General features: G+C 35.4%; 1 protein-coding gene across 1 annotated transcript; it reads left to right on the top strand.

The window, feature by feature from the left end:
• The first annotated feature begins 1,459 nt into the window (after positions 1-1,459).
• On the top strand, positions 1,460-19,155 carry LOC132858630 (sodium- and chloride-dependent GABA transporter 2-like). Its single transcript, XM_060888997.1, has 16 exons — positions 1,460-1,524; positions 1,852-2,062; positions 2,499-2,633; positions 3,651-3,791; positions 4,686-4,782; positions 5,440-5,487; positions 6,537-6,666; positions 7,694-7,828; positions 10,590-10,693; positions 10,839-10,963; positions 11,729-11,841; positions 13,235-13,372; positions 13,866-13,968; positions 15,883-15,983; positions 16,317-16,463; positions 17,587-19,155. The coding sequence occupies exons 2-16, from the start codon at positions 1,861-1,863 to the stop codon at positions 17,743-17,745; spliced, it is 1,878 nt and encodes a 625-aa protein (XP_060744980.1). The 5' UTR covers positions 1,460-1,524; positions 1,852-1,860; the 3' UTR covers positions 17,746-19,155.
• The last annotated feature ends 4,763 nt before the right edge of the window (positions 19,156-23,918 follow it).

Below are 23,918 nucleotides of genomic sequence, written 5' to 3'. Positions count from 1 at the left end.
TTGACGCAAGGCGCTTACACAAGGAGGGGTGGAAGGGGGCGTGTCAGAGTCCACGCGCTGAATTTCAAGCTCGAGATTGTAGTTAGTTTTGAGCTGGATGCGAAAAATAATCCGTCTACACACGGATGTACGAACGTAATATAAAATAACACAGATTGGTGAAATGTATGAGCTTTTGTGTGAGATTTTACACTACTTAAATTGTTCATTTGTGCAACCCGTACTTACATATTTCAAAATGAACATTTGAAGGGTAGGGGGACATTTATTGTAGCATAGTGTGCAACAATTCATTCATTCATTCATTCATTCATTCATTCATTCATGATAGAAGCTTTTGACATATTGTGCAATCCTTGAGGAAAACACCCTGGATGGTCTGGCAGTCAAAAAGGGTTACAAATGGCCACTAGAGGGCCTTAAAACATAATGCTATTAATTTTTTATTTGTTATGACCCTAAAGGCTGATAAACTAATTAATTAATTATTTAATTATTAATTTACATTGTTATTTAATTATTAATTAAATAATGGACCAATCGTAAACCAATCAATTAACCAATTAACTGATTAACTAATTAAAATTCCCTAACGGTCGTTTTAATCATTCTAAAATATCAGTGTCTCGTATCTAAAATGTTCACTGAAAAAAAAACCACACACACAACAAAATAAAACAAAAAACAAAACAAACCATAGACAAACAAACAAAACAACAACAACAACAACAACAACAACAACAACAACAGTGGCCTAAGCAGTCATGCATTCATCTTATTCCACAAACAACTGAGTCAAACATACGTCTCATTTCACTACTGATTCATTCATCTACATCAAACGCTTAAATGTTACCTACATCTACATATCTACAACTAAAAGAGCCGGCTAAAAGAACCGAGTCATCTCTGATCATTATATTGTGAGGAACAAATCGTTTATACATTTCTCTGCTTTTTCTTTTCTTTTTTTTAAAACACTTTTCAAAGGGCATCGTATGATCTATTTGTTTGAGATTATTTTCCAAAATCGACTCTTCAGAAATGATTCATTAACCCAAAGATCCGGTCAGATATATACTGTACATCTGAACAAGATACATTATATTCCAAAGGATTCAGATGTCCACATGAACTTCACAACCATATATGGATCAATCCCAAACTGTTGCCATGACAGTGGAATAATGTATAGAATGTCTTTGTCTTTGAATGTCTTTATATTGTCCTTCAGGGGAACTAAAAAGCCCAGTCCTGTTTCAGCATGACAATGGCACTATGCACAAAGTGACCCCATAAATACATGGTGTGTCGAGGATGGAGAGCAACAATTCAAGCTGCACGCACATTTGCGCATTTGCCATTCACAGTCCGCATGCTCTTTGTACACGCCCCCATGTGTGTTTCAAATCACGCCCATCCTCTCACGAGCCCCGTTTACTTCCAAACTGAACTCATTCCGAGCGCATTCTTTTCTTTGGGAACTTCTTCGCTTGTTTGCACCGAGAGCAAAAGAAATCTCTGGTGAGTTTGCACTGCACATTTCCCCCTTGCTTCATCCATTAAAAAACAGCATTCAATGCATTGTGCTATGTTTATATGCATGCAGTATTTTTTATTTTTTTATTGATTTATTTTTTTTTATATAAGGCTATTTGTGTAAATGAAACATTTCTGCATTGAAATTTCATGCAATTTCATGACTAATTATTACTAATGATGTTTTTCAAAAGCACAGTGTGATCCTATTGAACAGGACTGCTGAAACGTAAACATGTGCATGCAGAAGAAAGCATAACAAATGCATAAAAGGTTCGATGAAACTACAATGTGTCTGTGTGTTACATAAAGATAGTCACTATGCCAGAGGCCAGAGGACCAGACGCTGCGATCGAGCCTGTCGAGGATCCCCAGATATGGAGTGAGAAGAACATAGAAACAACGCCAGAGCAGAGAGAGAATTGGGCCAACAAGACAGAGTTTCTTCTGTCCATGGCTGGTGAAATTATTGGCCTGGGCAACGTTTGGCGCTTTCCTTATCTCTGCTACAAGAATGGGGGAGGTAAGGCTGAGAGGAAAGGAGAGAGAAAAAGAGAATTTGGGGTCAGGGGCAGGAGAGAGAATGTCTGGGATTTGATTTTTGTATTCTTTTGTACTGATGTGCAGAATTAATATCCAAGATACAGCAAATAAAGGCTGGATTAAACAGACCAGTAAATTGCTTTCACTCACATATCAGTGAGTCTTTTGAAATGTTCATGAGGAAGAAAAGTGCATGCCCATACAGGGTCCTGCACTTTTTAACACAAAACAGCTGTTGATGTTCGGAAACGGATGCCTGTTATCCAGGCCTTTTAAAAATCCTGTCTTCTTGTTAAGAATAATGAGCTGAAGGTTGCTTCTGTTTATTTTACTGTACTCTGTTCCTTCCTCTACAGCAAAAAACAAACAAAAAAATTGACTTAAATAATCCCAGGCTCACTTGTATTTATGTTTAGGGGTATTCTTCATCCCTTATTTTGTCTTCCTCGTCTTCTGTGGCATCCCTATCTTTTTCCTGGAGACTGCACTGGGTCAGTACTCCAGTGAAGGAGGGATCACAGCCTGGAGGAAGATATGTCCTATGTTTGAAGGTAATGTCCACTTTACTCTTGTTCTCTTTTAAAATGTAATTGTGAGTAGTTTGCTAACTCACAGCTGCTGATTTAACTCACATCTGCATAAACATGGAAAAACAGGATATACTCAAATATAGAAAAACAGAATATGTCTCAGTTTTCTACCATAGTAAAAATCTAAATTTATTTGAATACTGTTTCTGTTGTGGTTCAATGTTACATGGCTTTACTGTTGCAGAAACAATATGTAAGACTAAAACAAAACAAAACCAACAACAACAACAAAAAAGAAAAACGTTTTGCTATATTTTCTAATTTGTAATTAGATTGTAACTAGATTGTAATTATAAACCTCCATTAAAACTTTAGTGCACAGCGAATGCGACCAACTTTAACCAACATTATTCGAGGTTTCTCGAGGACAGAGGAGTCCACACATTGGAGTGTTGTAGTTTTAATTTGAAAAAAGGTCTTCCTAAGGAAATGCAATAAAGGGGAGTGAAAGGAAATGAATGAAGAGCTTTTCTTGAGTGTCCAGGGCAAGTCAATTATTCTGTAGCAGATTCCAGGTTTTCCATAACTGTTCTACATTTTCCCTTTACAGTTAGGTTGACAGTGATGTGACTTTGTATACTGTGTTAGCTATATAATGTTAGACACATTTTAGTGAATGATTAATATGCATCTGCTGAGTTCGTATCCACGTATCCAATTTCAGTGTCTTTTACCTGTACTTGCTGTGAGTAGATATAGTTTAGCTAAAGTATCTTGCTAAAATATTTCTCTTGACTCTTTCACATAATAAAAGGCAAAAATCCCTGAATAAATTTGATGCATGAAATGTATTAAATGGCACGTTTAATGCCACAATCAATGAAACACATTCAAAGCTTCACGAGGACTCGTAAAAAGGATATGTCATTCAGACCCTGCACACCTGATACATTTGTGATGACTAATGCCATGCAGTCAATGTCAGCATGGCAAAACTAGGTTTGTCTAACCTTGTGTTTATACTTGTGGTATCCACAGGAGTTGGTATTGCATCTCAAGTTATTGTGATCTACCTGAACATCTACTACATTGTGGTCCTTGCCTGGGCGGCTTTCTACCTCTTCAGCTGTTTCCAGAGCACATTGCCTTGGCTCTCCTGTAACAACGAATGGAACACACGTAAAACAACCTCTTTAATATTAAAAACAAAACAAAACAAATCAAAAACATTTTGTTAAAAGGAATACCGCAGTACTTTTCAGCCAGAAATCTATCTGCTGCGTATAATTGAATAATTGAATTTTTTTTTTTATAATTTTTTATTATAAATGAATATTTAGCTGCATACCTGAAGTAGTAAATGCGTTTAAAAGAAACGAAATTCAGTTTTCGCATACACAATCATACACAGTACGGCATGTAGTGAAATACTTTTTACGACGATCCTTGTTATATAAAAATAGTCTGATTGTTATAAAAATACAGTCCAAAAAATTAAATAAATAAATAAATAAATAAATAAATAAATAAATAAATAAATAAAAGATTTAACATTAAGGTAAGATAAAAATAGAAATAAAATAAAATATACTGTATAAAGAACCGATATGGAAATAAATTAATATCCAATTGAAAGTAAGCAGTTACACAGCCTTTGGCTCATCAACATAATTCCCGTTTACTGAACCAAACAAACCAGCATCAAGACAATTAAAGGCCTTAAAGGATTAAAATATTAGCTTAGTCAAAGTTAGATATAAAAATATGCATATAAATGTATTGTGAAACATGTTAACATGAAGTATGTTATTTGACAGTTTGATTTATGGGTAGGTGTTTGGTGTTATGGGTTAAATATAAGTCTCTGCAAGTCTATTCCTAATGAATAGGCTAAAGAACTGTAATCCCTTTTATTATCTACACACAATAATACACACAATCTTTACACTATACCCTGAACAAGTCACTGAGTTTGCAAGAGAAAAATGAACTGCTTTACATCAGTAATTCTACCTTTGTTAAATATTTGGATAACAATTTTTCAATCTCACCGGAGGTTTCTATTGTCTGCAGCATATTGTCACAAACATAACACAAGCTTGCTGAACTCTGGCCTGAATGGGACAGATGCTGACTGGTCCTTCCTGCACAATGAAACAAAAAACTACAGGTAAATACATCCACACCTGAGAACAACAGTTAAGCTTACAATGAAATGGGTCAGCCAAAACTGGCAAAAACACTTCTAATTACGTCATTCATTATTAAAATTCATTCATTCAAATATTATTTGGCCTGTACTAGATAGATTATAAGTTTTATTTGTTCACTATCCAAGGTGAAAATTATGCAAACACATTAAAAAAAATGTAAACACAAATTATGCAAACAAACACAGAAACTATATTATTATTTAGCACAAAATGTAATGACGTAGAATTATAAAGCACAAAATGTAATGTCGTAGAATTATAAAGCACAAAATGTAATGTCGTAGAATTATGAAGCACAAAATGTTATTCTCACCTAATGTTTGAGAATTAATTTTTTTCCTACCCATTTTCATTTTTGTGTCACTTATAATGACTTGATTTTACCTTCGTACTGCTGGAGATCTGTGTAAAATCCCTACTCTTTAGATTATTATGCAACAATGTGTACTCAAATCTATCTGAGATACATACAAAAACTATATATATATATATATATATATATATATATATATATATATATATATATATATATATATTAAAAATTTTCAGAGAGAATTATTTTGCAGTTTTTATTTTGGATATTTATAGACTTACATGCATCCTGTTTCCTACAGTGTCAGTTTCATTGACAAGGTTGTCTCTCCAGAGGAGGAATACTGGCTGTAAGTTCAATTATATAATCACACTTTTGGGAAGTTTTTTCATGCATTAAACATGTTTAAAAGATTAAACACGTGCTACATATTTTAAAAGATTAAGCATATTAATATGTAGTGAACACACATACAAAAAATGACTGTAATTACCTAGTAAATATCCTTATTGTCTAATTACCCTTTGCAAAACTAAATAATGGTTAAATGTAAAAAAAACCAAAGGTGTGTGTGTGTGTGTGTGTGTGTGTGTGTGTGTGTGTGTTTGTGTGGACTCTGAAAGCCCAGCCAAGACTAAGTGGCCTCTTCTCTGCACTAGATTGTCAAATCGCTCTTTGTTTGAGATATGCGAAAGGATTGTAGGAATAATGGAGTAAAAGGAGGAAGTAGAGAACGTACAAATGGAAAAAATGTTTCAAAATGAACAGTAGATGTAGGTCAGGAATATATTAACAAGGGGGAAAGGGGTTTTTACAAATCTTCTATTTCAAAACTTTATGAGTTGAAAATTTTAAACTATGTAGTCATGTGTAAATCCCATAGAAAGAAAGATTTATGGCAAAAACTTGCACACATTATAAAGGAATGGGTTGAATGTAGGGATTAATTCCTTGTTTCACTTTAAAATTCTTTCTCAGAAACATTTCACATTTTACATTGCACATACCTTCTATATTTGCACATATGGTTGCGAAATGTAGGCATTACTGCAGGACAGCTTGATGAGAAAGGCATGTTTATCTGTTGCATGGCTCTAAACTAGAACCCTCAAAACTAAACTTGAAACATCTGTGTTCCTCATGCTATTATGCAATTGTTTACTGTTTGGATATGGTGACATGTATATAAACCAACATGTCCACCTTGCTGCATTTCAGAGAAGAATATTTAGATATTTTCAACTATAAAGTTGAGCCAGAATTTGGAAAGTTTTAATCTGTGACGTTTTCAGTGACCACATCCACCTGTCTAGTACATGCTCTTATAGAGAGAAAACATTGTGGGGGAAGTTTGCTTATTCCATCTAACAGTGTGTGTGTGTGTGTGTGTCCCCTCAGTTATCGCGTGCAGAGGATTTCCAGCGATGATTTCCTGGGCCCACCACACTATGACCTGACACTCTGTCTTTTGCTTGTCTGGATTATCTGTTACTTTTGCATTTGGAAAGGAGTCAAGACCACAGGCAAGGTAAACACATATACACAAACACACACACAGTGACCCTGAGCACAAACATTAACCGCAATTATGATGGACGTGTGCCTCAAACTGATACTTTAAACTATCATTACACTTTGTGAAATGTCATGTGTAAATGTTAAAGCCTTTAATGAATCTTTTAATAATATGGAACATATGGGACTGGGACTGTGTTTTGTATCCTGAGGGATAATGTTGCAGCCTGGTCATAACCTTTTGTGGTCTCCCTAAGGAATGTAAACCTGCTTAATTACTACCATCACTGGATGCTTTTTTTTTTGCTTAACAAACAAATAAACACACAAATAGACTAGAAATAGAATAGAATAGAAACACAAAAGATATGAACCTATAATTGTGCTAACAATTTGTTGATTATATAGACTCTACAGTATATGTAGAGGTTTATAATGAATGTGTGTGCAAGTAGGAAACATTAATTGGGAGCTGAGTTAGCTAGCCAAAAACAAATACTTTAATATTTACTCAGGTATATTCACATATGCTTTTCTTTTTCTCTAAATTGTCTCTCTGAAAGAACATCTGTACAAAGTTGCACACACTATCATTTAAAGTTCAGACATAACTACGGACAACAGATTATGCACTGGGGTCGAGTTAGAAAAAAATTCTCAGTTACAGCATGTGCTAGTCATGACTCCGGACTTCTTGTGCAATATTGGCTGCAGAAATAAAGCACCATTGAATCCAGCAGCACTATCCACACTATAATTTATGATCACCCTGAACTTTATCCAAAAGTGAGCTGAGAGTAGGAGATGAATGTTTTCCTTAAACCATTGGCACTCATTCTTTAGACATCAACAAATCAGTGGCATTATTTTATTAATTCAGAAACTCATGATAAATGTATATCTAACACACATATTTGAATTTTGTTCTGCTAATGACAAAAATATACAATCTGTTGAATACAAATGTCTAAAGTTACTTCAATAACTGTAGTACATTATTACAATTGTAATAGTAATTACGTGTGATATGTTTCTTCAAGGTGGTCTACTTCACAGCCACGTTCCCATACATCATGCTGCTGATTCTGTTTTTCCGTGGAGTCACTCTGCCTGGTGCTGGAGCAGGAATCAGCTATTACCTCTACCCTGATATTTCCAAACTCTTCAATCCTGATGTAAGTGTGTGTATGCAAATAAGCATTAGGTTTTGGTAAGCATGTTTCATTGTCTTGCTTCAGAGACACATCAAGAGGATGCTTGAAACAGCAGGGGCGGTTTACCGTGGGATTCTCAATTTTGGGATCAATTCTTTCATTGCACATATACTTTTTGACTACATTATCAGTATGGATAAAGCTATGCTCTGCATACTGCATTCAATCCAAGCAAATGTTAGTATTTAAACTGACTAAGTAGAGATTAAACATTAATAATGCATGGCAGAATTACAGTTACAGTGCATAATGTAATAATCATATCATTGAAGGATTTTTCAAGGCCAGAAATCACTGGCAAAGCACTTAATTATTTGAGTCTTGGCTTCTTTAAAGTTCTTATGGCTTTTGTCAGAGATATGACATTAGTATATTATATATCATATAGTATCTATGAATGCTGAATGCTGACCACTGTTACTGATGTTGGCTGTGTTTCGGCACCCTTTGTTGACTTCCTGTGTCCTGTGACACAAACTGTGATTTGGGCTGTAGTAGGGTTCATTTTAGCCCTTGGGCTTTTCTCACTCATGCATTTCTGTGCTTTCTTTGACCATTGTTGTCCACGCCATATCACCAGACATGCATTCGCACAGAAAATACAGACCTTCTTTTTAGATCAGACTTGCATGTTTTGAAGAGTCTAATGCCAACACAATGTTCTTTTTGTTCTAGTTCTTCATAAGAGAACTCCTACTGTAGACCACACACGCCTTTTCAGCCAGAAGTTTTCTTTTTGTTCCAAGTGGATCTTCCTTACTTCTGAAGTCAGTAAAATGATTACTACCAGGGATATAGAGAAAAATGCACAGGAAAAGGTGTGGTCACATCTTTTGTATATTTTTGTTTCTATTGCTTTGCGGTAAGAAACAATGTTTAGGGTGCTGACAGGAATAGCTTTAGGGTCTTATAAATACAAATTACAGATGAGGCAGAGAGTAAACATTAAATGGACAAGGAATTACGTCTGAAATGGCACTGAAAGAGCATGTGCAGTGCTATTGTTTGGGGTTATATCGTATCTGAGGGTGTATGGGATGCTGGGATATGCAGTTCATTACACCATTTTCAACTTTATGTAGGAAAATGTCTTTATTATTGCACTATGCGCTTGAGATGGTTAGACAAATTCCTATTCAATCAGTGTTTGATGGTTTGTGAAAATGCTTCAGGTGGTCAAATTTGGACATTTTCCACTAAATAATCTGTATTCCTGAACTGTTTCTTTTTTACATGTTCTAGCATTATAACATGCTTACTCCAAAATGTGAAAAAGGGGAAAAGTGCGTTAATTTACATTTATAAAATGTACAGTATCTAATTGTAGAAAAACTACTTTTTTGCCAAAGTTTAAAGAACTTGTGTTTATAAGAGGAAACCATCAATGATCCTAGTCTGCTCGTACTTTGGTCATTTATACTGTCAGGGATGAAGGGATAAAAACAGACCCAAATGCAGGATAGCATAAAAATAAACAGAGTTATTAAATAAAAACCACAAAACAGGGACAAGGACTCGACAAACGACATGCCAAAGACTTGAGACGAGACGACAAACGACAATAAGGATTCGGCATCGCCATGGGCAACGCGGCACGGTTAAATACACAAGACAATTAACACATGAGGAACAGGTGTGCAAAGGTGGGGAGACAAGGGCGGGACAGACATGTGAACAGAGAACATAAACAAAAGCACATGGCCAAATGGGCTGGATCCTGACATATACATTTTAAAATGTTGCCTGTTTATATGTACATTCTGTACATGATTTATCTATGTTTTGCAGTTGCTTGAAAGGTTTAAATATCTTTAGGCAGACAAAACTGCTGTGTTTATCACAACCAAGGCAAGTTTAAACTCTGTGTAAAATCATCACAACTTTATTATGTTATTGGCTTAAAAAATATATTTTTGGCTACTTTGCAGAATTGACTTTTTCCTGACACCCCCAAATGTATTGCACTCCATTTGTTTTGTAGAAATGCAGGAAGGATTTGGCCACATTAATCTTTAGTTAAGACTCCTTTGGAAATTGTTTGTCACATTTCTGTAACACTTTGGTTTTACATTTATAAATAGAATACAATATTATATAATCTTTAAAAACAGGGATGAGATGCATTTGTTCCACTGACTCTTTCCTACAAGAAGTCTTTTTTTAATAGATGTATATTTAACAACCGAAAGTAGAGAATATCAATAAATGAAATCACTATCTGGGTTATCCTGCTCTGGGTTCTCGTGGATCCCATCAATACTGGGTTCCAGACATAAGGGTTAATACAGGGACCCTGGAACTGTGATGTGCCATCACTATCCACTGGATCACTGTGCTACAATAAGGAAGAATATGGGATATTTTTTTCCAAAACATTTATCAGCACAATATTATAGTATTTTTAACAGTTTAATTTGTTATGATCCTAATGTAATCACACAGGAAGTGGAGGTTAGGAGGAAATGGAAAGTCAGCTTGTCAGTGCTGTTCATGTTAACCAGATGTGCAGTTGAGCTGCGCACCACCAAACACTCCCCTCAAACACACACACACACACACACACACACACACACACACAGACACACACACACACACAGACACAAAGGACTACTCAGGCTACAGAATACACAATAACTCCAGAGACAAAACCATGTGGAATCTGTTCGCTTTTGCCTATTTACTTTGTTTTCTTCCATCCTCTTTCATGTCTTTCTTTCTTTAGGTTTGGCGTGATGCAGGAACCCAAGTGTTTTTTTCCTATGCTGTGTGTCAAGGAGTCCTTACTGCTTTGGGAAGCTATAATAAATACCACAATAACTGCTACAAGTTAGTGGACCCTCTTCTGAACATGAAACACTTTAAACATGCCAACCTTGCACATTTTCTGGTTGTTTATTGGCATACTTAATAATTGTATGTCTGGTATGCATAATGTGTGTGACGAACAATTTTATGTTGTCTGTACCAACAGAGATTGCATCGCTCTTTGTGCCTTGAACAGTGGCACCAGCATCTTTGCAGGCTTTGCTGTGTTCTCTATCCTGGGCTACATGGCTCAAGAGCTATCCTTGCCTATGGAGGATATAGCTCAATCAGGTATCATTTAAATTTGTTAAGAACATTGTATTGGAAAATACTCACTTTTCCATTTAGTGGATCTAATGAAACATTCCTAAACATGTTTGAATATCTGTTGAGGTTCAGACTATGTTGAAAAAAATTGTTTCACAAGATGAGTACTACCTACTACTAGGAGTACTACCTATTGAGAAAGTTATATATCTGCATGATTTACTTTAGGGAAGAAAATTAAGAAGAAACAGAAGAACACTACTAACAAAAACAAAAGAATGGCAGACAAATAATACTACTATTACTAATAACAATGTACATTAAAATATAAAAGTATAAATATAAAAAATAATAAAGTTTGAAAAATAAAGAAAAACATTTCTAGTCTTTATGCAGAGTTCAGAAACTTTTTTTTTTCTGGCAAAAACACACACTTTAAAACCTAATCATAAATGATGAGTTAAGCACAGCTGTGTTAGGACAGCAAGTCAGAACAAGTAAGTACTGAAACATAGTTCAAAAATGAAGAGTATGAATACACTACATACACACACATCCTGCAGAATGTGCTTCATTCCCACACATCAGCAAGGGTTTATTTGTCAAGCTCCTTTCCCCTGTTAATGAGATCAAACTAATTTAATCCTTCAGTTAATTCATCGCACCATTGCAAGTAATCTAGTGTTTTATTTTGTCTGTTTCATAGAGCACAGCGACGGAAAGGACATACTAAGAAAGCAATTATCATAATGCCCTCAGTAATATGGTGAACTGTCCTTGTTTTTGCAGGTCCAGGCCTGGCTTTTATAGCATATCCCAAAGCTCTATCTCTACTCCCAGGCCCTCATTTCTGGTCTGTTCTGTTCTTCATGATGGTTCTCTTCCTTGGACTAGACAGTCAGGTACTGTATGTTCAAAGACTGTATGAGTGTAAATAATGGACTAAAACTATATGAAGGATTGTGAAGGTTTTTAGTTACATAGATTATATAGAATGTGTAGTAGTAGGACAGAGTGACTGGACTTATGAACACCTTGCTGCAAAGGGTCTTCGCAAAAATGTCTTTGTGCAACAATCACGTTTCTATAATTGATTCACACTTTACTTTAGAGCTCATTTAATATATACATACATCCCTCCGGAATAAAAGCTTCGTTAGTTTATAACATCATAAACACAGCCCTGATGTTATAGTAACATAAGGCACAGCAGCAGTGTCTGGGTTTGTACATGTAGTAAAAAAAGGATTTGAAAAACTTGATATACCAAACAAAGGAGTGATAAACACTTTCTGCAGTAACCTGTCTGATCTTGTTTAATGGAACAGAAGTAAACTGGATAAAGAAAATCAAGTACAAAACTCTATTGAAAGAGTTCTTTGCCTGTTCAGTACTAAATGAAAAAGACATCACAATGCCATATATGAACGGATTCAACAAATGGATACAGCTTTGCACATCCTATTATGTGTATCTGTTTATTTCTCCTTTCTTTGTATTTAAACTCAAAGTGAACAAGGCCTAAGCCTAAACGAGAATGTCCCCCACCCCCTCCCTTCTCTCCTATTTGCACCCTGCCCTACTAAGTGAGCCGGATAAAAGCTCTACCTGAGACACATGAAGCCAGCTAACTGCATCTTGCTACATCACATAGCATCATAACATTCTCTGAAAAAAGCCAAATCTAAACTCCTCCACATACATGAGCTCACAGATGCCAATGATTGGCTAGTGTTGAGATGATTGACAAATAAGTGAGAGCATGCTATCCCAGAGAGCACTTTTGCTGCATATGCTGATTGTCAGGATTCCAACTCATGATCTCCTGATGATAATATGGATACATTTTTTAAATGACATTCAGTAGCAGTGCAGTTGTTGTAACAATGCAGTTGTTCTTTTAGGTTGTATCTACCTGATCTGTAATAACCAAATATAAACTACCACGACTTTAACCAGGCTACAGATACTATGGACGAATGAGTGATTACGGTCTGTGTATCGGTCTACATTCACATTGAGCTTCGTATTTTATTACATTTATATCAAACCCATAAGCATGATACCTGACCAGTCTTCATATTTGTATTTGTATATATTTACTCCTATTAGCTAGTATTTATATAATAAGTTAGAATTACACCTGTTTAATCCTCTGTATTTTTAGTGATGATATTAAGATTAAGATTAATGAGATTAAATGATATTTAATGTTTTCTCACCATTTAGTAGCAATGATGTAGCTTCAGATCAGCAGTAAACCTTAAAATGTCTTCGACACTGTTTGTGTTTCAGTTTGTGTGTGTGGAGAGTCTTGCCACAGCACTCACCGATGTTTTCCCTAGAATTCTGAGGAAGCCAAAGCGCAGAGAGATTCTGGTGTTGCTCATTGCTGTGGTCTGCTTCCTGCTGGGCCTTCCTCTAGTCACTCGGGTACTGAATAAGAGAGACTCTTAAAGCAGGGTCTAAAATATTCGGTTTCTACTTTAAAATTCTGAAAAGTACAAGCTTACCTGGACTGAAAACTGTGTCACTATTTTGTACTACATGTAGAGCTAAAACATTACTTGTAGCATAGAGTACTGTTAGAGTACTGTTAGAGACACAGTTTTTAGTTCAAACTTTGTAAAATTTTGAAAATGTGTAGAGGTATCTCAGGCTACCACACCATGATAATATAAATGACACAACAATAAATCACATTATAATACCATTATAACATTCCATAATAACATTTTTATCCAAAGTAACCTACAGTTGAGCTGAGCAGATTAACAGTGGTAGCTTGACAGTGCCAGCATTCACATTCACAATCTACTGATGAAATAAATAATAAAACAAAAAATAGTAAAACCTAAAAGCCAATAACAGGGTGAACCAGAATAACCAGAATCTGTGTTTTTGTGTGTGTTTTTCTCTCACACAGGGTGGGCTCCACCTTTTTAAGCTGATAGACATGTACGGTCCCAGTGGAACAAACCTGCTCCTAATTGCCTGCTTTGAGACTGTGGTCATTGCCTGGGTGTATGGTAAGCTTCTTCAGAGAAGAATTGTGTATGCAATTCATTGTATATTTGGATTATAGCAGAGATTTTTATATAGTGAAGTATGTTGGCCAGATAAAAAATCAGAAAAACAAACAAACAAAGAAACAAAAAAAAAAACAAAAATGAGATTTTTGTTCAAGCAAAATATATAATCTATCCTTTCAGAAGGTCTTTTTTGTTTCTTTATTCTTTGCTTAAATAAGAATTCATGTAACCAATAAATAACATAAAACTGCATGAAACATGATCTCACTGCATGAACAGACACATGAGTGCAAATCAACCTGTTAGGATACAATTTCCTTATTCAAAGTGCTGGTCTGCATCCTTGCATATATTATACTATATTACGTATTAGATCATAGTACCATGCACACACCCCATTTGTTACCTAGTGAGAAGGTTTTTGCAATAGCAATGAAATCAGGCTCCTAATTTATTAGTTAACAATGTTCCATCATCGCTGGTAATTTAATTATTATCCAAAGTACGATTAACCACTTTAAATGCTAATAATCTGTGTCAAATAAGTTGCCTAATGAAGTGAGAAATGTCTGACAAAAACGAATGGAAAGAGAAGGAAAGAGAAGTTGGAATAATGTTATTCATTAGTCTGAGGGCTTTTCTCCTCAGATAATATACCCTAGTTGTAACATCGGTGTGTAAACTCAAAATTTTTAATTTAAATATGCTACCAAATTTTAATTCAAATTTTATTGGTCAAACACAAACCATACACAATAGAAAAATGCTGTGAAATGGTTTTTATGACTTCCAGTGACATAAAAGCAAAATTGACTTTAATTAATTAAAATTAATTAATTAATTGACTAATTAATTGACTACCATGGAAGTAGAAAAAGAAGAGTATATTAAACCGAATTACACTCATTCTTTTCAGATATACTTACAGTTGCAGAGAATTTTTTTTTAGTTGTAGAATTTTAGTTTGGGGTATGGTAAATACACAGGTCTCTTTACCCATCCCTCACCCCTCATTTATTGTGCTTCAAAGTAAGAAAAATAAATCCATCAATCCAACTGCTAACAATATGAATACAGAATACATTTTATTGAGCATTTTTAAATTGCATTTGGATTAGAGCTTTTAATCCCCTTTAAATAATAATAATTCTACTGTGCAGATCTTTTGTTTAACATTTGAACACTTGAATTGGACACTTGAATTGAATTACTTGACTACTAAGTGAAACTAATAAAAAATTATAATTTTTTATTACTTCATTCATTTATTCATCACCAATAACAGATTTTTCCTAGTCAGGTTTGCAGTGAGACCTGAGCCTATCTGAACACTGAGGGCAAGGCAGGAATATACCCTGAATGAATATGAAAAGCTTCTTATTTTTTTGGCTTGGGCTATGCCCATGTGTTTGGATGGCTGCAATTTTGTGCCTTGTTGGCAAGCAAAACATTTTGTTTTAATGTTAATTACAAGCTTCAGTGGTAAAGCCATTGCAATGTGATCAGGAGATGCCTGCTTGAGTTTTGACATTGCCAAGAATGGTCTAATCCCTCTGAACTCTTTGAAAACTTCATGTCTCTTTTTTGTCACATTCTGTGTTTGCTTCCAACTTTTGAGACAGCTCTGATAAGTGGGAATAACTTTTAAGCAAAGATTTTTTTTTTCATTGGGAGTCTAGGTTGTATGTTCCGTTTCCAACTTAAAATGGAAGGTGGCGGTGCCAGTGGCGTGCCAATGCACATGCTAGGTGTGCTCTCAACCCAAAAAATTCTAAATATGTGGCTTAGGAAACATTTTACATGTTATTACAGGAGTGTTGATATTTTTGCTTCTGAGTACTAATAAATTAAACAGGAGCCACATGAAAACATGAAACAGATTCCGATTAAGTACAGATTACAATTCTACAGGTGCAGACCGTTTCTTTGAGAACATCGAGGACATGATAGGCTATCGTCCCTTGTTTGTGCTGAAGTATTGCTGGCTTTTCATTACCCCGTTGATCTGTGGAGTAAGTTTAGTACATTTATTACATTTCTCTTATCTTTTATCTCTCTACTCTTTCATTCATTGTTCTTTCTTAGCAGAAATAGTTTGCTTCATATCTCATTGATAAACCAATTGTTAAACAATCATTAGAAGTTCATTTTGATCTATAGATACTTATAAATGAGGCAGAATCCAAACACAGACCCCTTAAGGAGCATCAGGGATCTAATCAGTGCTATTCTATTATTAAATAAGAGGGGTGAGAAGAGAAAAAACTTGGTGTCCAGGTGTTTTTTCCTTTGTCTCTCCTGTCTCACTATCTGACTCTCTACCCTTCTCTCTAATGCCACTTCAGGCCACTCTTTTGTATGATCTGATCAGCATTCAACCACTCAGTAATTCAACAGAATTCATACCCAGCTGGAGTTCTTCAATCGCTGCCCTGCTCACTCTCACGCCGATGATCTGTATCCCCATCTTCATTCTGGTCCACATCTTGAGGGTAATTCAACTATATAAATATACAAAATAGCTCACATTAGGTATTGTGTGATGTGTGAGGAAATCTGAATCTGTAAGATGTAAACTGAAAATGTTATTGTGTTATGTTATGTGTATATGTTATGGAGTTTCTGCTGCATTTGTAGATTGTTTTGATCAACAATTGAAGGAAAAGACATGAAAAATATTCCTAGCAGCTTCTTTAACTACAAAATGCTTTCTATCATCATGCAGTAAATATTTTATTTATTTTATTTATGCTATAAAAAAAAACAGAGTAGTTTATAACTATACTTAATGCACAATTCATAAACAGAGCGTTAAAAGGATTTCTCCTTTAAACCCCTCTGATGGATATTATGTCACATACAATCTCTAGAAAAAAAGCTCTAGAAGAGCTCAGCGATTTGTTTGGTAAATTTTTAAACCAAGTAAAAATACATGTAAGCGACCCACTTTAAAACAGGTGCATGCTTTATGATTCTCTTAATGGTTTAACGGTTTATGAGCAGACCAGAGAAATATGTTTTGCTTCAAATCTTTAAACTTTTATTGTCACTTTCTGGTTAAACTTTCTTGAAATAAATCTCAGTAAAACAATTATTTAATTATTCAGCAGAACCACAATGCTGTTGAATTTCATGAATTTTCTTTAACAGTAGTTCTGACAATAAAGCTGGCTGTAATACAAAAACAGAAGTTATTCTAATGCATTATTGTTTTTATAGTAACAATGTACAAATAAGGAGTCTTGTATGGCAGCTGCACCACATAAACAGATTTAAAAGGGTGTATAATTGTGTATATGGTGATATTTATTTATGTTTATCAAGGCATTTCCAAGGTCAGCTCAGTCAGAGTTAAAGTTGTTAGTTTAAGATTCTCAACATGGGAAACATTTTTTTTTTGTGTTGTCTCAGTGACAAGTTGCAAATTTTATTTAATTATTTGAAAATTATGAACCTTGTCAGGAGTAATGGGAACATCAGCACCTTAGCACTGATTATTTTTTATAATCAGCTAATCCCATTGTCTTTTATTCTTTATTTGCATTGGGTAATCATTGACTATTTCCTGCTTACTCACTTTTAACGTGTTTGTACTGACTATCTAATTCTTGGCAGGGCCATGACCTGATTGTACCCTCTGCTGACCTGCGACAGCGTAGCCCAAACAAGCCTCGGCTAACTCTTTGTGGGCGTGTCATCATTGAATCACAAAAGCTAGAGGGAGACAAAAGTGCAGAGGAAAAAAATCTGAAGGAGGACACCACAGACATGTGAAGTATAGTGTCATCAGCACAGAGTATTTGACCTCATGCTGTCTGGATGGATGCAGAAACTCTTTGCTAGATAAGGAAACCTCAAGTGAAATAAGCCTCAGCTACAGTCCACAATATCAAGAAACTGATGCTGATTGATAGACTAAGTTTCTGGATATTTTTCACCCCTATCTCATTTTTTTTTCCTCAAAAAACAATATAAGCTCACTGGTAAAGCTTGATTAAACGTGGTCTGATATTTCTCCTGCAAGCACTGCTGATGTAGCTGTCCATAATACAGGTATTTTGGTGTTAAATTTTATCTAATGGGACCCCTCAGTATAGATTATGACTGAGCCATGATTGAGTGTAGTCAATTGAGTGTAGATTTATATGGATTTTATATGCTTTTGTAAAAAAAAAAAAAAAAAATGCAACATTTATTCAAATATAAATTTGTATCCATGTTGACAAATGTAACCAGACTTAGTAATAGCCATCTAAAACTGGTGTTTTTACATTTCTGCTCCATTATTTCAGTTATATGTCATTTTTATTTTTAACTTGTAAGCAGCACCGCTGTACAACAATACAGGCAAAACTCTAATTATAGTATTGTGAGTGCAGATTTTTGTACATCAAATATTTGGCTTTATTTGTAAAACTGCATTTGAATAATTTGATTCAAACTATCCAGCTACTGTACTTCTAATACCAAAAAATGACCACTATTATGTTGGGTATTTCTTGTTTTCCTTGTGGTATTTTTAGATTTGATACCTGTTTTTATCATGTTTTCTATTTCTGGTGTACTCTCCATGTATGTATGAGTTACAAGATATGCAGGTAGGCTATGCTAAATTCCCCATAAGTGTGAATAAGCTTTGTGTGTGTGTGTGTATGGTGCTCTGTGATGGACTGGTGTCACACTAGAGATGAATTACTGTATGGGATTGACTCCATATCCACTGTTACCCTTACAAAGATATAGTGGTTACTGATGATTTATTCATTCATTTTTTACCGCTTATCCGAACTTCTCGGGTCACGGGGAGTCATCGGGCATCAAGGCAGGATACACCCTGGATGGAGTGCCAACCCATCGCAGGGCACACACACTCTCATTCACTTACGCAATCACACACTACGGACAATTTTCCAGAGATGCCAATCAACCTACCATGCATGTCTTTGGACCGGTGGAGGAAACCGGAGTACCCGGAAGAAACCCCCGAGGCACGGGGAGAACATGCAAACTCCACACACACAAGGCGGAGGCGGGAATCGAACCCCCAACCCTGGAGGTGTGAGGCGAACGTGCTAACCACTAAGCCACCGTGCCCCCATGAATGATTTAATGAATCTATAATTTAGTTTCTTAATTTGACACATGCATCCTCTTTAATTAATAAATAAGTCTCTTTAATCTAAATTTCCGTACATGTAAATGAGTTCAGCAGAAAATCAGGATTCTTAATAAAAAAAAAAATACATTTACATTTTTAAATTCAACTTTTTAGGCCATTGTTGGACATTTAACCAACTTTTTTCAAATTTGGTAACAAAGTTGTTTCTGCTTTTAGTTTCATACCCCTAAATAAATAATTTCTTTAAAAAACATTCACAAATACAAACAAATTCCTTTTTTATTTATTACAGTATTTTGTTTTCAAAAGTCATCTGCCTTTGGATCTTTGATGTAAGTCAGTCCAGGAGAGGGCAGTATTTAACATTTCAACATACACACAATGAAGTCCAAAAAATATATATGTTTTTATGTTAATTTTTACTAAAAGGATCACATTAAATATGGACATCTACCGACCAGCTGAGGTACTGATTAAGGTAACAGTATGTGCACCTACTGAATACAGTGAAACTGCTCTATGCTTTTACATTTATAACTGTAAATTTAATTTAAAACTTATAAATCTAATGCATCTTAATTGTAAGGTTTTTGAAGTGCTTTGATATGAAATTTTAGTTTTTAGGTATTTTATCTTGCCCACACACTAGACAGGCTATGACTAGCACTAAAACCATGACTATAGCCTTCTTTAAGACTATATCACCTTTTATTAAAAACAGATACACCAAAATATTATATATAAACTTTAGTCTCTATATTTTCCAGATTTTTACCTGTTATCGCTTAGATTCTGTGCTTGCATAGCATTGTGCCATCAGAATAAGCGTGTTAATACCATGTTTAAGAGTAATTTTACCCATATGCAGCATATATAAAGCTTATAACAGAAACTTAAGGAACACCACATTTAACCTTTATATGTGTAGAGAAGTCACAATTTACAAACTGTAATGGTCAGCCAAATAAGACCTAAGCCAGGAGTGGGATGTTTCCTTAACTCCAGAAACATTTCTAGCCTATCAAGCCAAACACAATGATCAATGGTGTCAAAAGCTGCTCTAAGGTCAAGCAACTCATGTATGTTCTCATCTTCTTCTCCTGAGGTGCCAGATGGTTTGCCAGAACACACTTTGCAAAGGTTTCCCAATTTTGAAAATAAATACTACAAAATTCATAATGCTAAGTTACTAAAGAACATGACATGATATCAAGGTGTTAGTTTTTCATCATATCAGAGCATTGTGTGACTTTGTCCTCAAGAACTGTTCATGCAATCTAACTGTGATAATATTTTAAAGATTTTACAATTGAAATTACAAATAAGGATGTGCAGACTGTACATTATGTTCTTCCTTAGATGGTTTACTGCATGAAGCCCTGCCTTTGACATAAATTGGTATTCTACTCATGGAGTCTCTTTAGGGAGACATTTACAAAAGTGACAGAATAGTTGAAGAACAGTTGAGTTGTGCATCAGTACACCACCCTCTGACTCTCTCTCTCTCTCTCTCTCTCTCTCTCTCTCTCTCTCCTCTGTGTGTGTATGTGTGAGTGTGTGTGTGTGTGTCTGTATATCACTCTTTATATATTTCTTTATCAGATGGGCTCATTACTGAAGACATTTACATCCCATGTCCTTGCATTAATGGATGGGACTTCACAATATTAGCTCGCTGTCTACAGAATGTATGCCAGTCAATAGTGCAATGCAATGCATTGCAATAAACCTTATATTGATTAAATGAAGCAAAAGCTGCATAGGCATATGGATGCCAAAGGCAGCTAGCTTGAAGGTGAAAGGGAAAAAAGTTTTACTGTAAGTTTATTATCCTTGGGATATCTGACCTGAATGTTGATCATGATGGAGGACAATGTGTTCAGGTAAAAAAAAGCATACACAGAATAATATTTAATATTAAGTGAAAGATAAAATGGATATAATATAGATGTTTTCCAATTTTATTCATTCATTTATCTTCAGTAACCACTTTATCCTGTCCAAGGTTAAAGTGTAACAGATTCGCGATCTATCCTAAAAACACTGGGTGCAAGGCTGGGAAATGCCACACCATTGCAGGGCACCACACACATACATACATTATATTCACACTTAAAGAAGCATATCCCACTACCAACTTTTTTCTTCCTGCAGTCCTTGGAGCTCTAGGGCACCAGCACCACCTGTTGTCTCACTTTGCCACCAGCTCTTCTATATAATTGCTTACATTACACAGTCTAGACAGTGGGCAGTTAAGTTTTCCTCAGTCTCTTGTCACAAAGTTGGAAGCATACAGTTGTACATTATGTCTTTTGATTATATAGCATGAGCATTTCCTTTTTACCAAGTGTGGCTCAAATATATATTTTCCAGCATGACAACGCCCCTGTGCATTAAGCATAATCCATAAAGACATGGTTTGTTAAGGTTGGTCTGGAAGAACACAAGTGGTCTCCACAAAGCCCTGACTTCAACCCCACTAAACATCTTGGAGATGATTTGGAACACTGACCTTACTAATTATCTTGTGGATGAAGGAGCGAATCCCAACAACCACTAGAAAAGTGGGAAAGAATAAGCAACTCCATATTAATGTCCATTGATTTGGATTAGTATTTGGCCTACACAAATTTGACCAAATAGTGTACAGTATACTATATTATATTATAATATTGGTGCACTTATACTAGAAGTCAACACATATGATAGACAAAAGACAGATACAAATTTGCCACATCGATAATAATAAAATTAACAGGAGTTTAAGGAGTAAGGAGAAAGATGTTAGGTATGCATGTATTTGCTGTACTAAGAAGATTTCACTCATCATACAATTTATGATAATCTTTCATCTGCAAATTCAATACTTATAGCAGAAGAAATGTATTACTAGGTACTTAGTAAGTGCTAATCACATGCATACAAGTACACAAGTGTTTGTCTTCCTATTCTTGTGAGGATCTTCATTTGGCATATTTATTAATCGAAGTAACTGATGCTATACCATCTACATGTACTCTAACTGTAACCTCATTCTCAGTAACCAAAAGGAAACATTTAAAAACAGTCTCCACAAAAACAGATATTCCTATATTAGATATTCCGATCCCTTTGATTCCTGTCCCCACAAAGATTAAAAAATATGCTAAATATGTCATAGTTTATTTCATGTGCTTTAATTGTATTTCTTGCCCTTGCCTGAAAATCTCCTACATAAAGAGGAGTAATTAACGTCTATTGATTAGAGGACACCATGCATAGAGTGACAAAGAGCAGCACTGACAGCTGCAATTCTGTGCCTGTCACATAACGATTGTGGCAAATGACAAACCTAAAACGAACTTCCTGTGATTTGCTATTGATGGTGAAATATGCTGTGGGGTTGGATAGACATTATTATTTGATATTTTGTGAGCAGAACACAAGAGACAGAGGAAAGCACAAGTTTGTTATTATTTAAAAAAAACTCTTTCATTTTCTCAGCATTTCAGCCACGTTTTTGTGATTTTGAAATACCTGCAAGGGCATGGACCAGCAGTTATCTGCAATTAAAATACAAATACAAATCAGTATAGCTGTAAAAAATGTAACACAATTTTTGCTTATATTCAAAACATTACATCATTAATTATGTATTATGTCATTTAATATTATGTGTGCTGTGCAGTTCTGTTGTTTGGATCCCTGCCATTCAAGGTTGTTATAGTGCTATTCAGTAATTGGGCTTGCTGCTAGAATCGCTACCACTCCAGATTGGGAATTGCTTAAAAACTGGGACATCCTGAACATTTAGCTCTAGGACAAACAAGTTTAGGTAATAGCTTTGTTTGGTAATAGCTTACATCAGAAACAGAAACAAATGCATTTTTACTTCCACTCACTTTCAGTTACCACAACCATGGTCATTTTAGTGGCTCTGGAGCCTATCCCGAGAATACTAGGCATGAGGTGGGAATACTCCCTGGATGGGAAATCTGTCCATCACAGGGTATTTTTACACACTCTTTCATAGCTATAGTGGCCAATCCAGCTACTGGCAGCTGGAGCTTTTGGAGCTGGGAAAAATCTTGAAAACCTGGAGCAATCCCATGCAGACCCAGGGAGAATGAGCATACTGTAGAGAAAACATGAATTTACCCATTTCACAGTGTTCATTTCTCAGGGCATTTATGGTAAGCCATCGGGGCTACATCAGCTTTCATCAAAAGTATCATGATGAGCATCAACAACTATCACTCATAACCCATTAATTTAAATGGGAACTCCATTGATATTTTCAATATAAGAGATATGTTTTCCCAAAGTGACTTACAAGTTACAGGATTCAGTGACTGCAAAGAACCATTAATGGTTTAAATGGCCAACAATTGCCAGTTGACAACCTTCCAATGTCTGAACTACCCTGACAGACATTCTAGCCATGATTCTATTTTTTTTTTATTACATAATGTACAATTTGTATCACTTACTACACACTAATTATTTGTGATATGTCAATTTGCTGATGATTACTTGATGGAGAGTTAGTGAAATAATAATCCTCATTATCTGTACTGGATTTCTTCACTGTGGCAGGCACCTGCACACACACACACACACACACACACACACACAGAGTGAGAGAGAGAGAGAGAGAGAGAGAGACAGACAGACAGACAGAGAATTACAAGTCCTGAAGAGCTGGAAGACATGGCTCATTTGTCAGGCAGGCAGGCAAGTCCAAGCAGACGGAGGGAGCTCTTAGCCTGGAGACTGAGCTTTCCCGACAGTGCAAGATGACTGACATATGCTTCTGATCCTGTTTCTTCAGCAATTTCACTGCTTCCAC

The sequence above is a fragment of the Tachysurus vachellii genome, chromosome 16 (assembly GCF_030014155.1).
Source record: "Tachysurus vachellii isolate PV-2020 chromosome 16, HZAU_Pvac_v1, whole genome shotgun sequence".
NCBI classification, from domain to species: Eukaryota; Metazoa; Chordata; class Actinopteri; order Siluriformes; family Bagridae; genus Tachysurus; species Tachysurus vachellii.
Note: the sequence above shows the minus strand (reverse complement) of the source record. Positions and strands in the feature narration are given on the sequence as shown.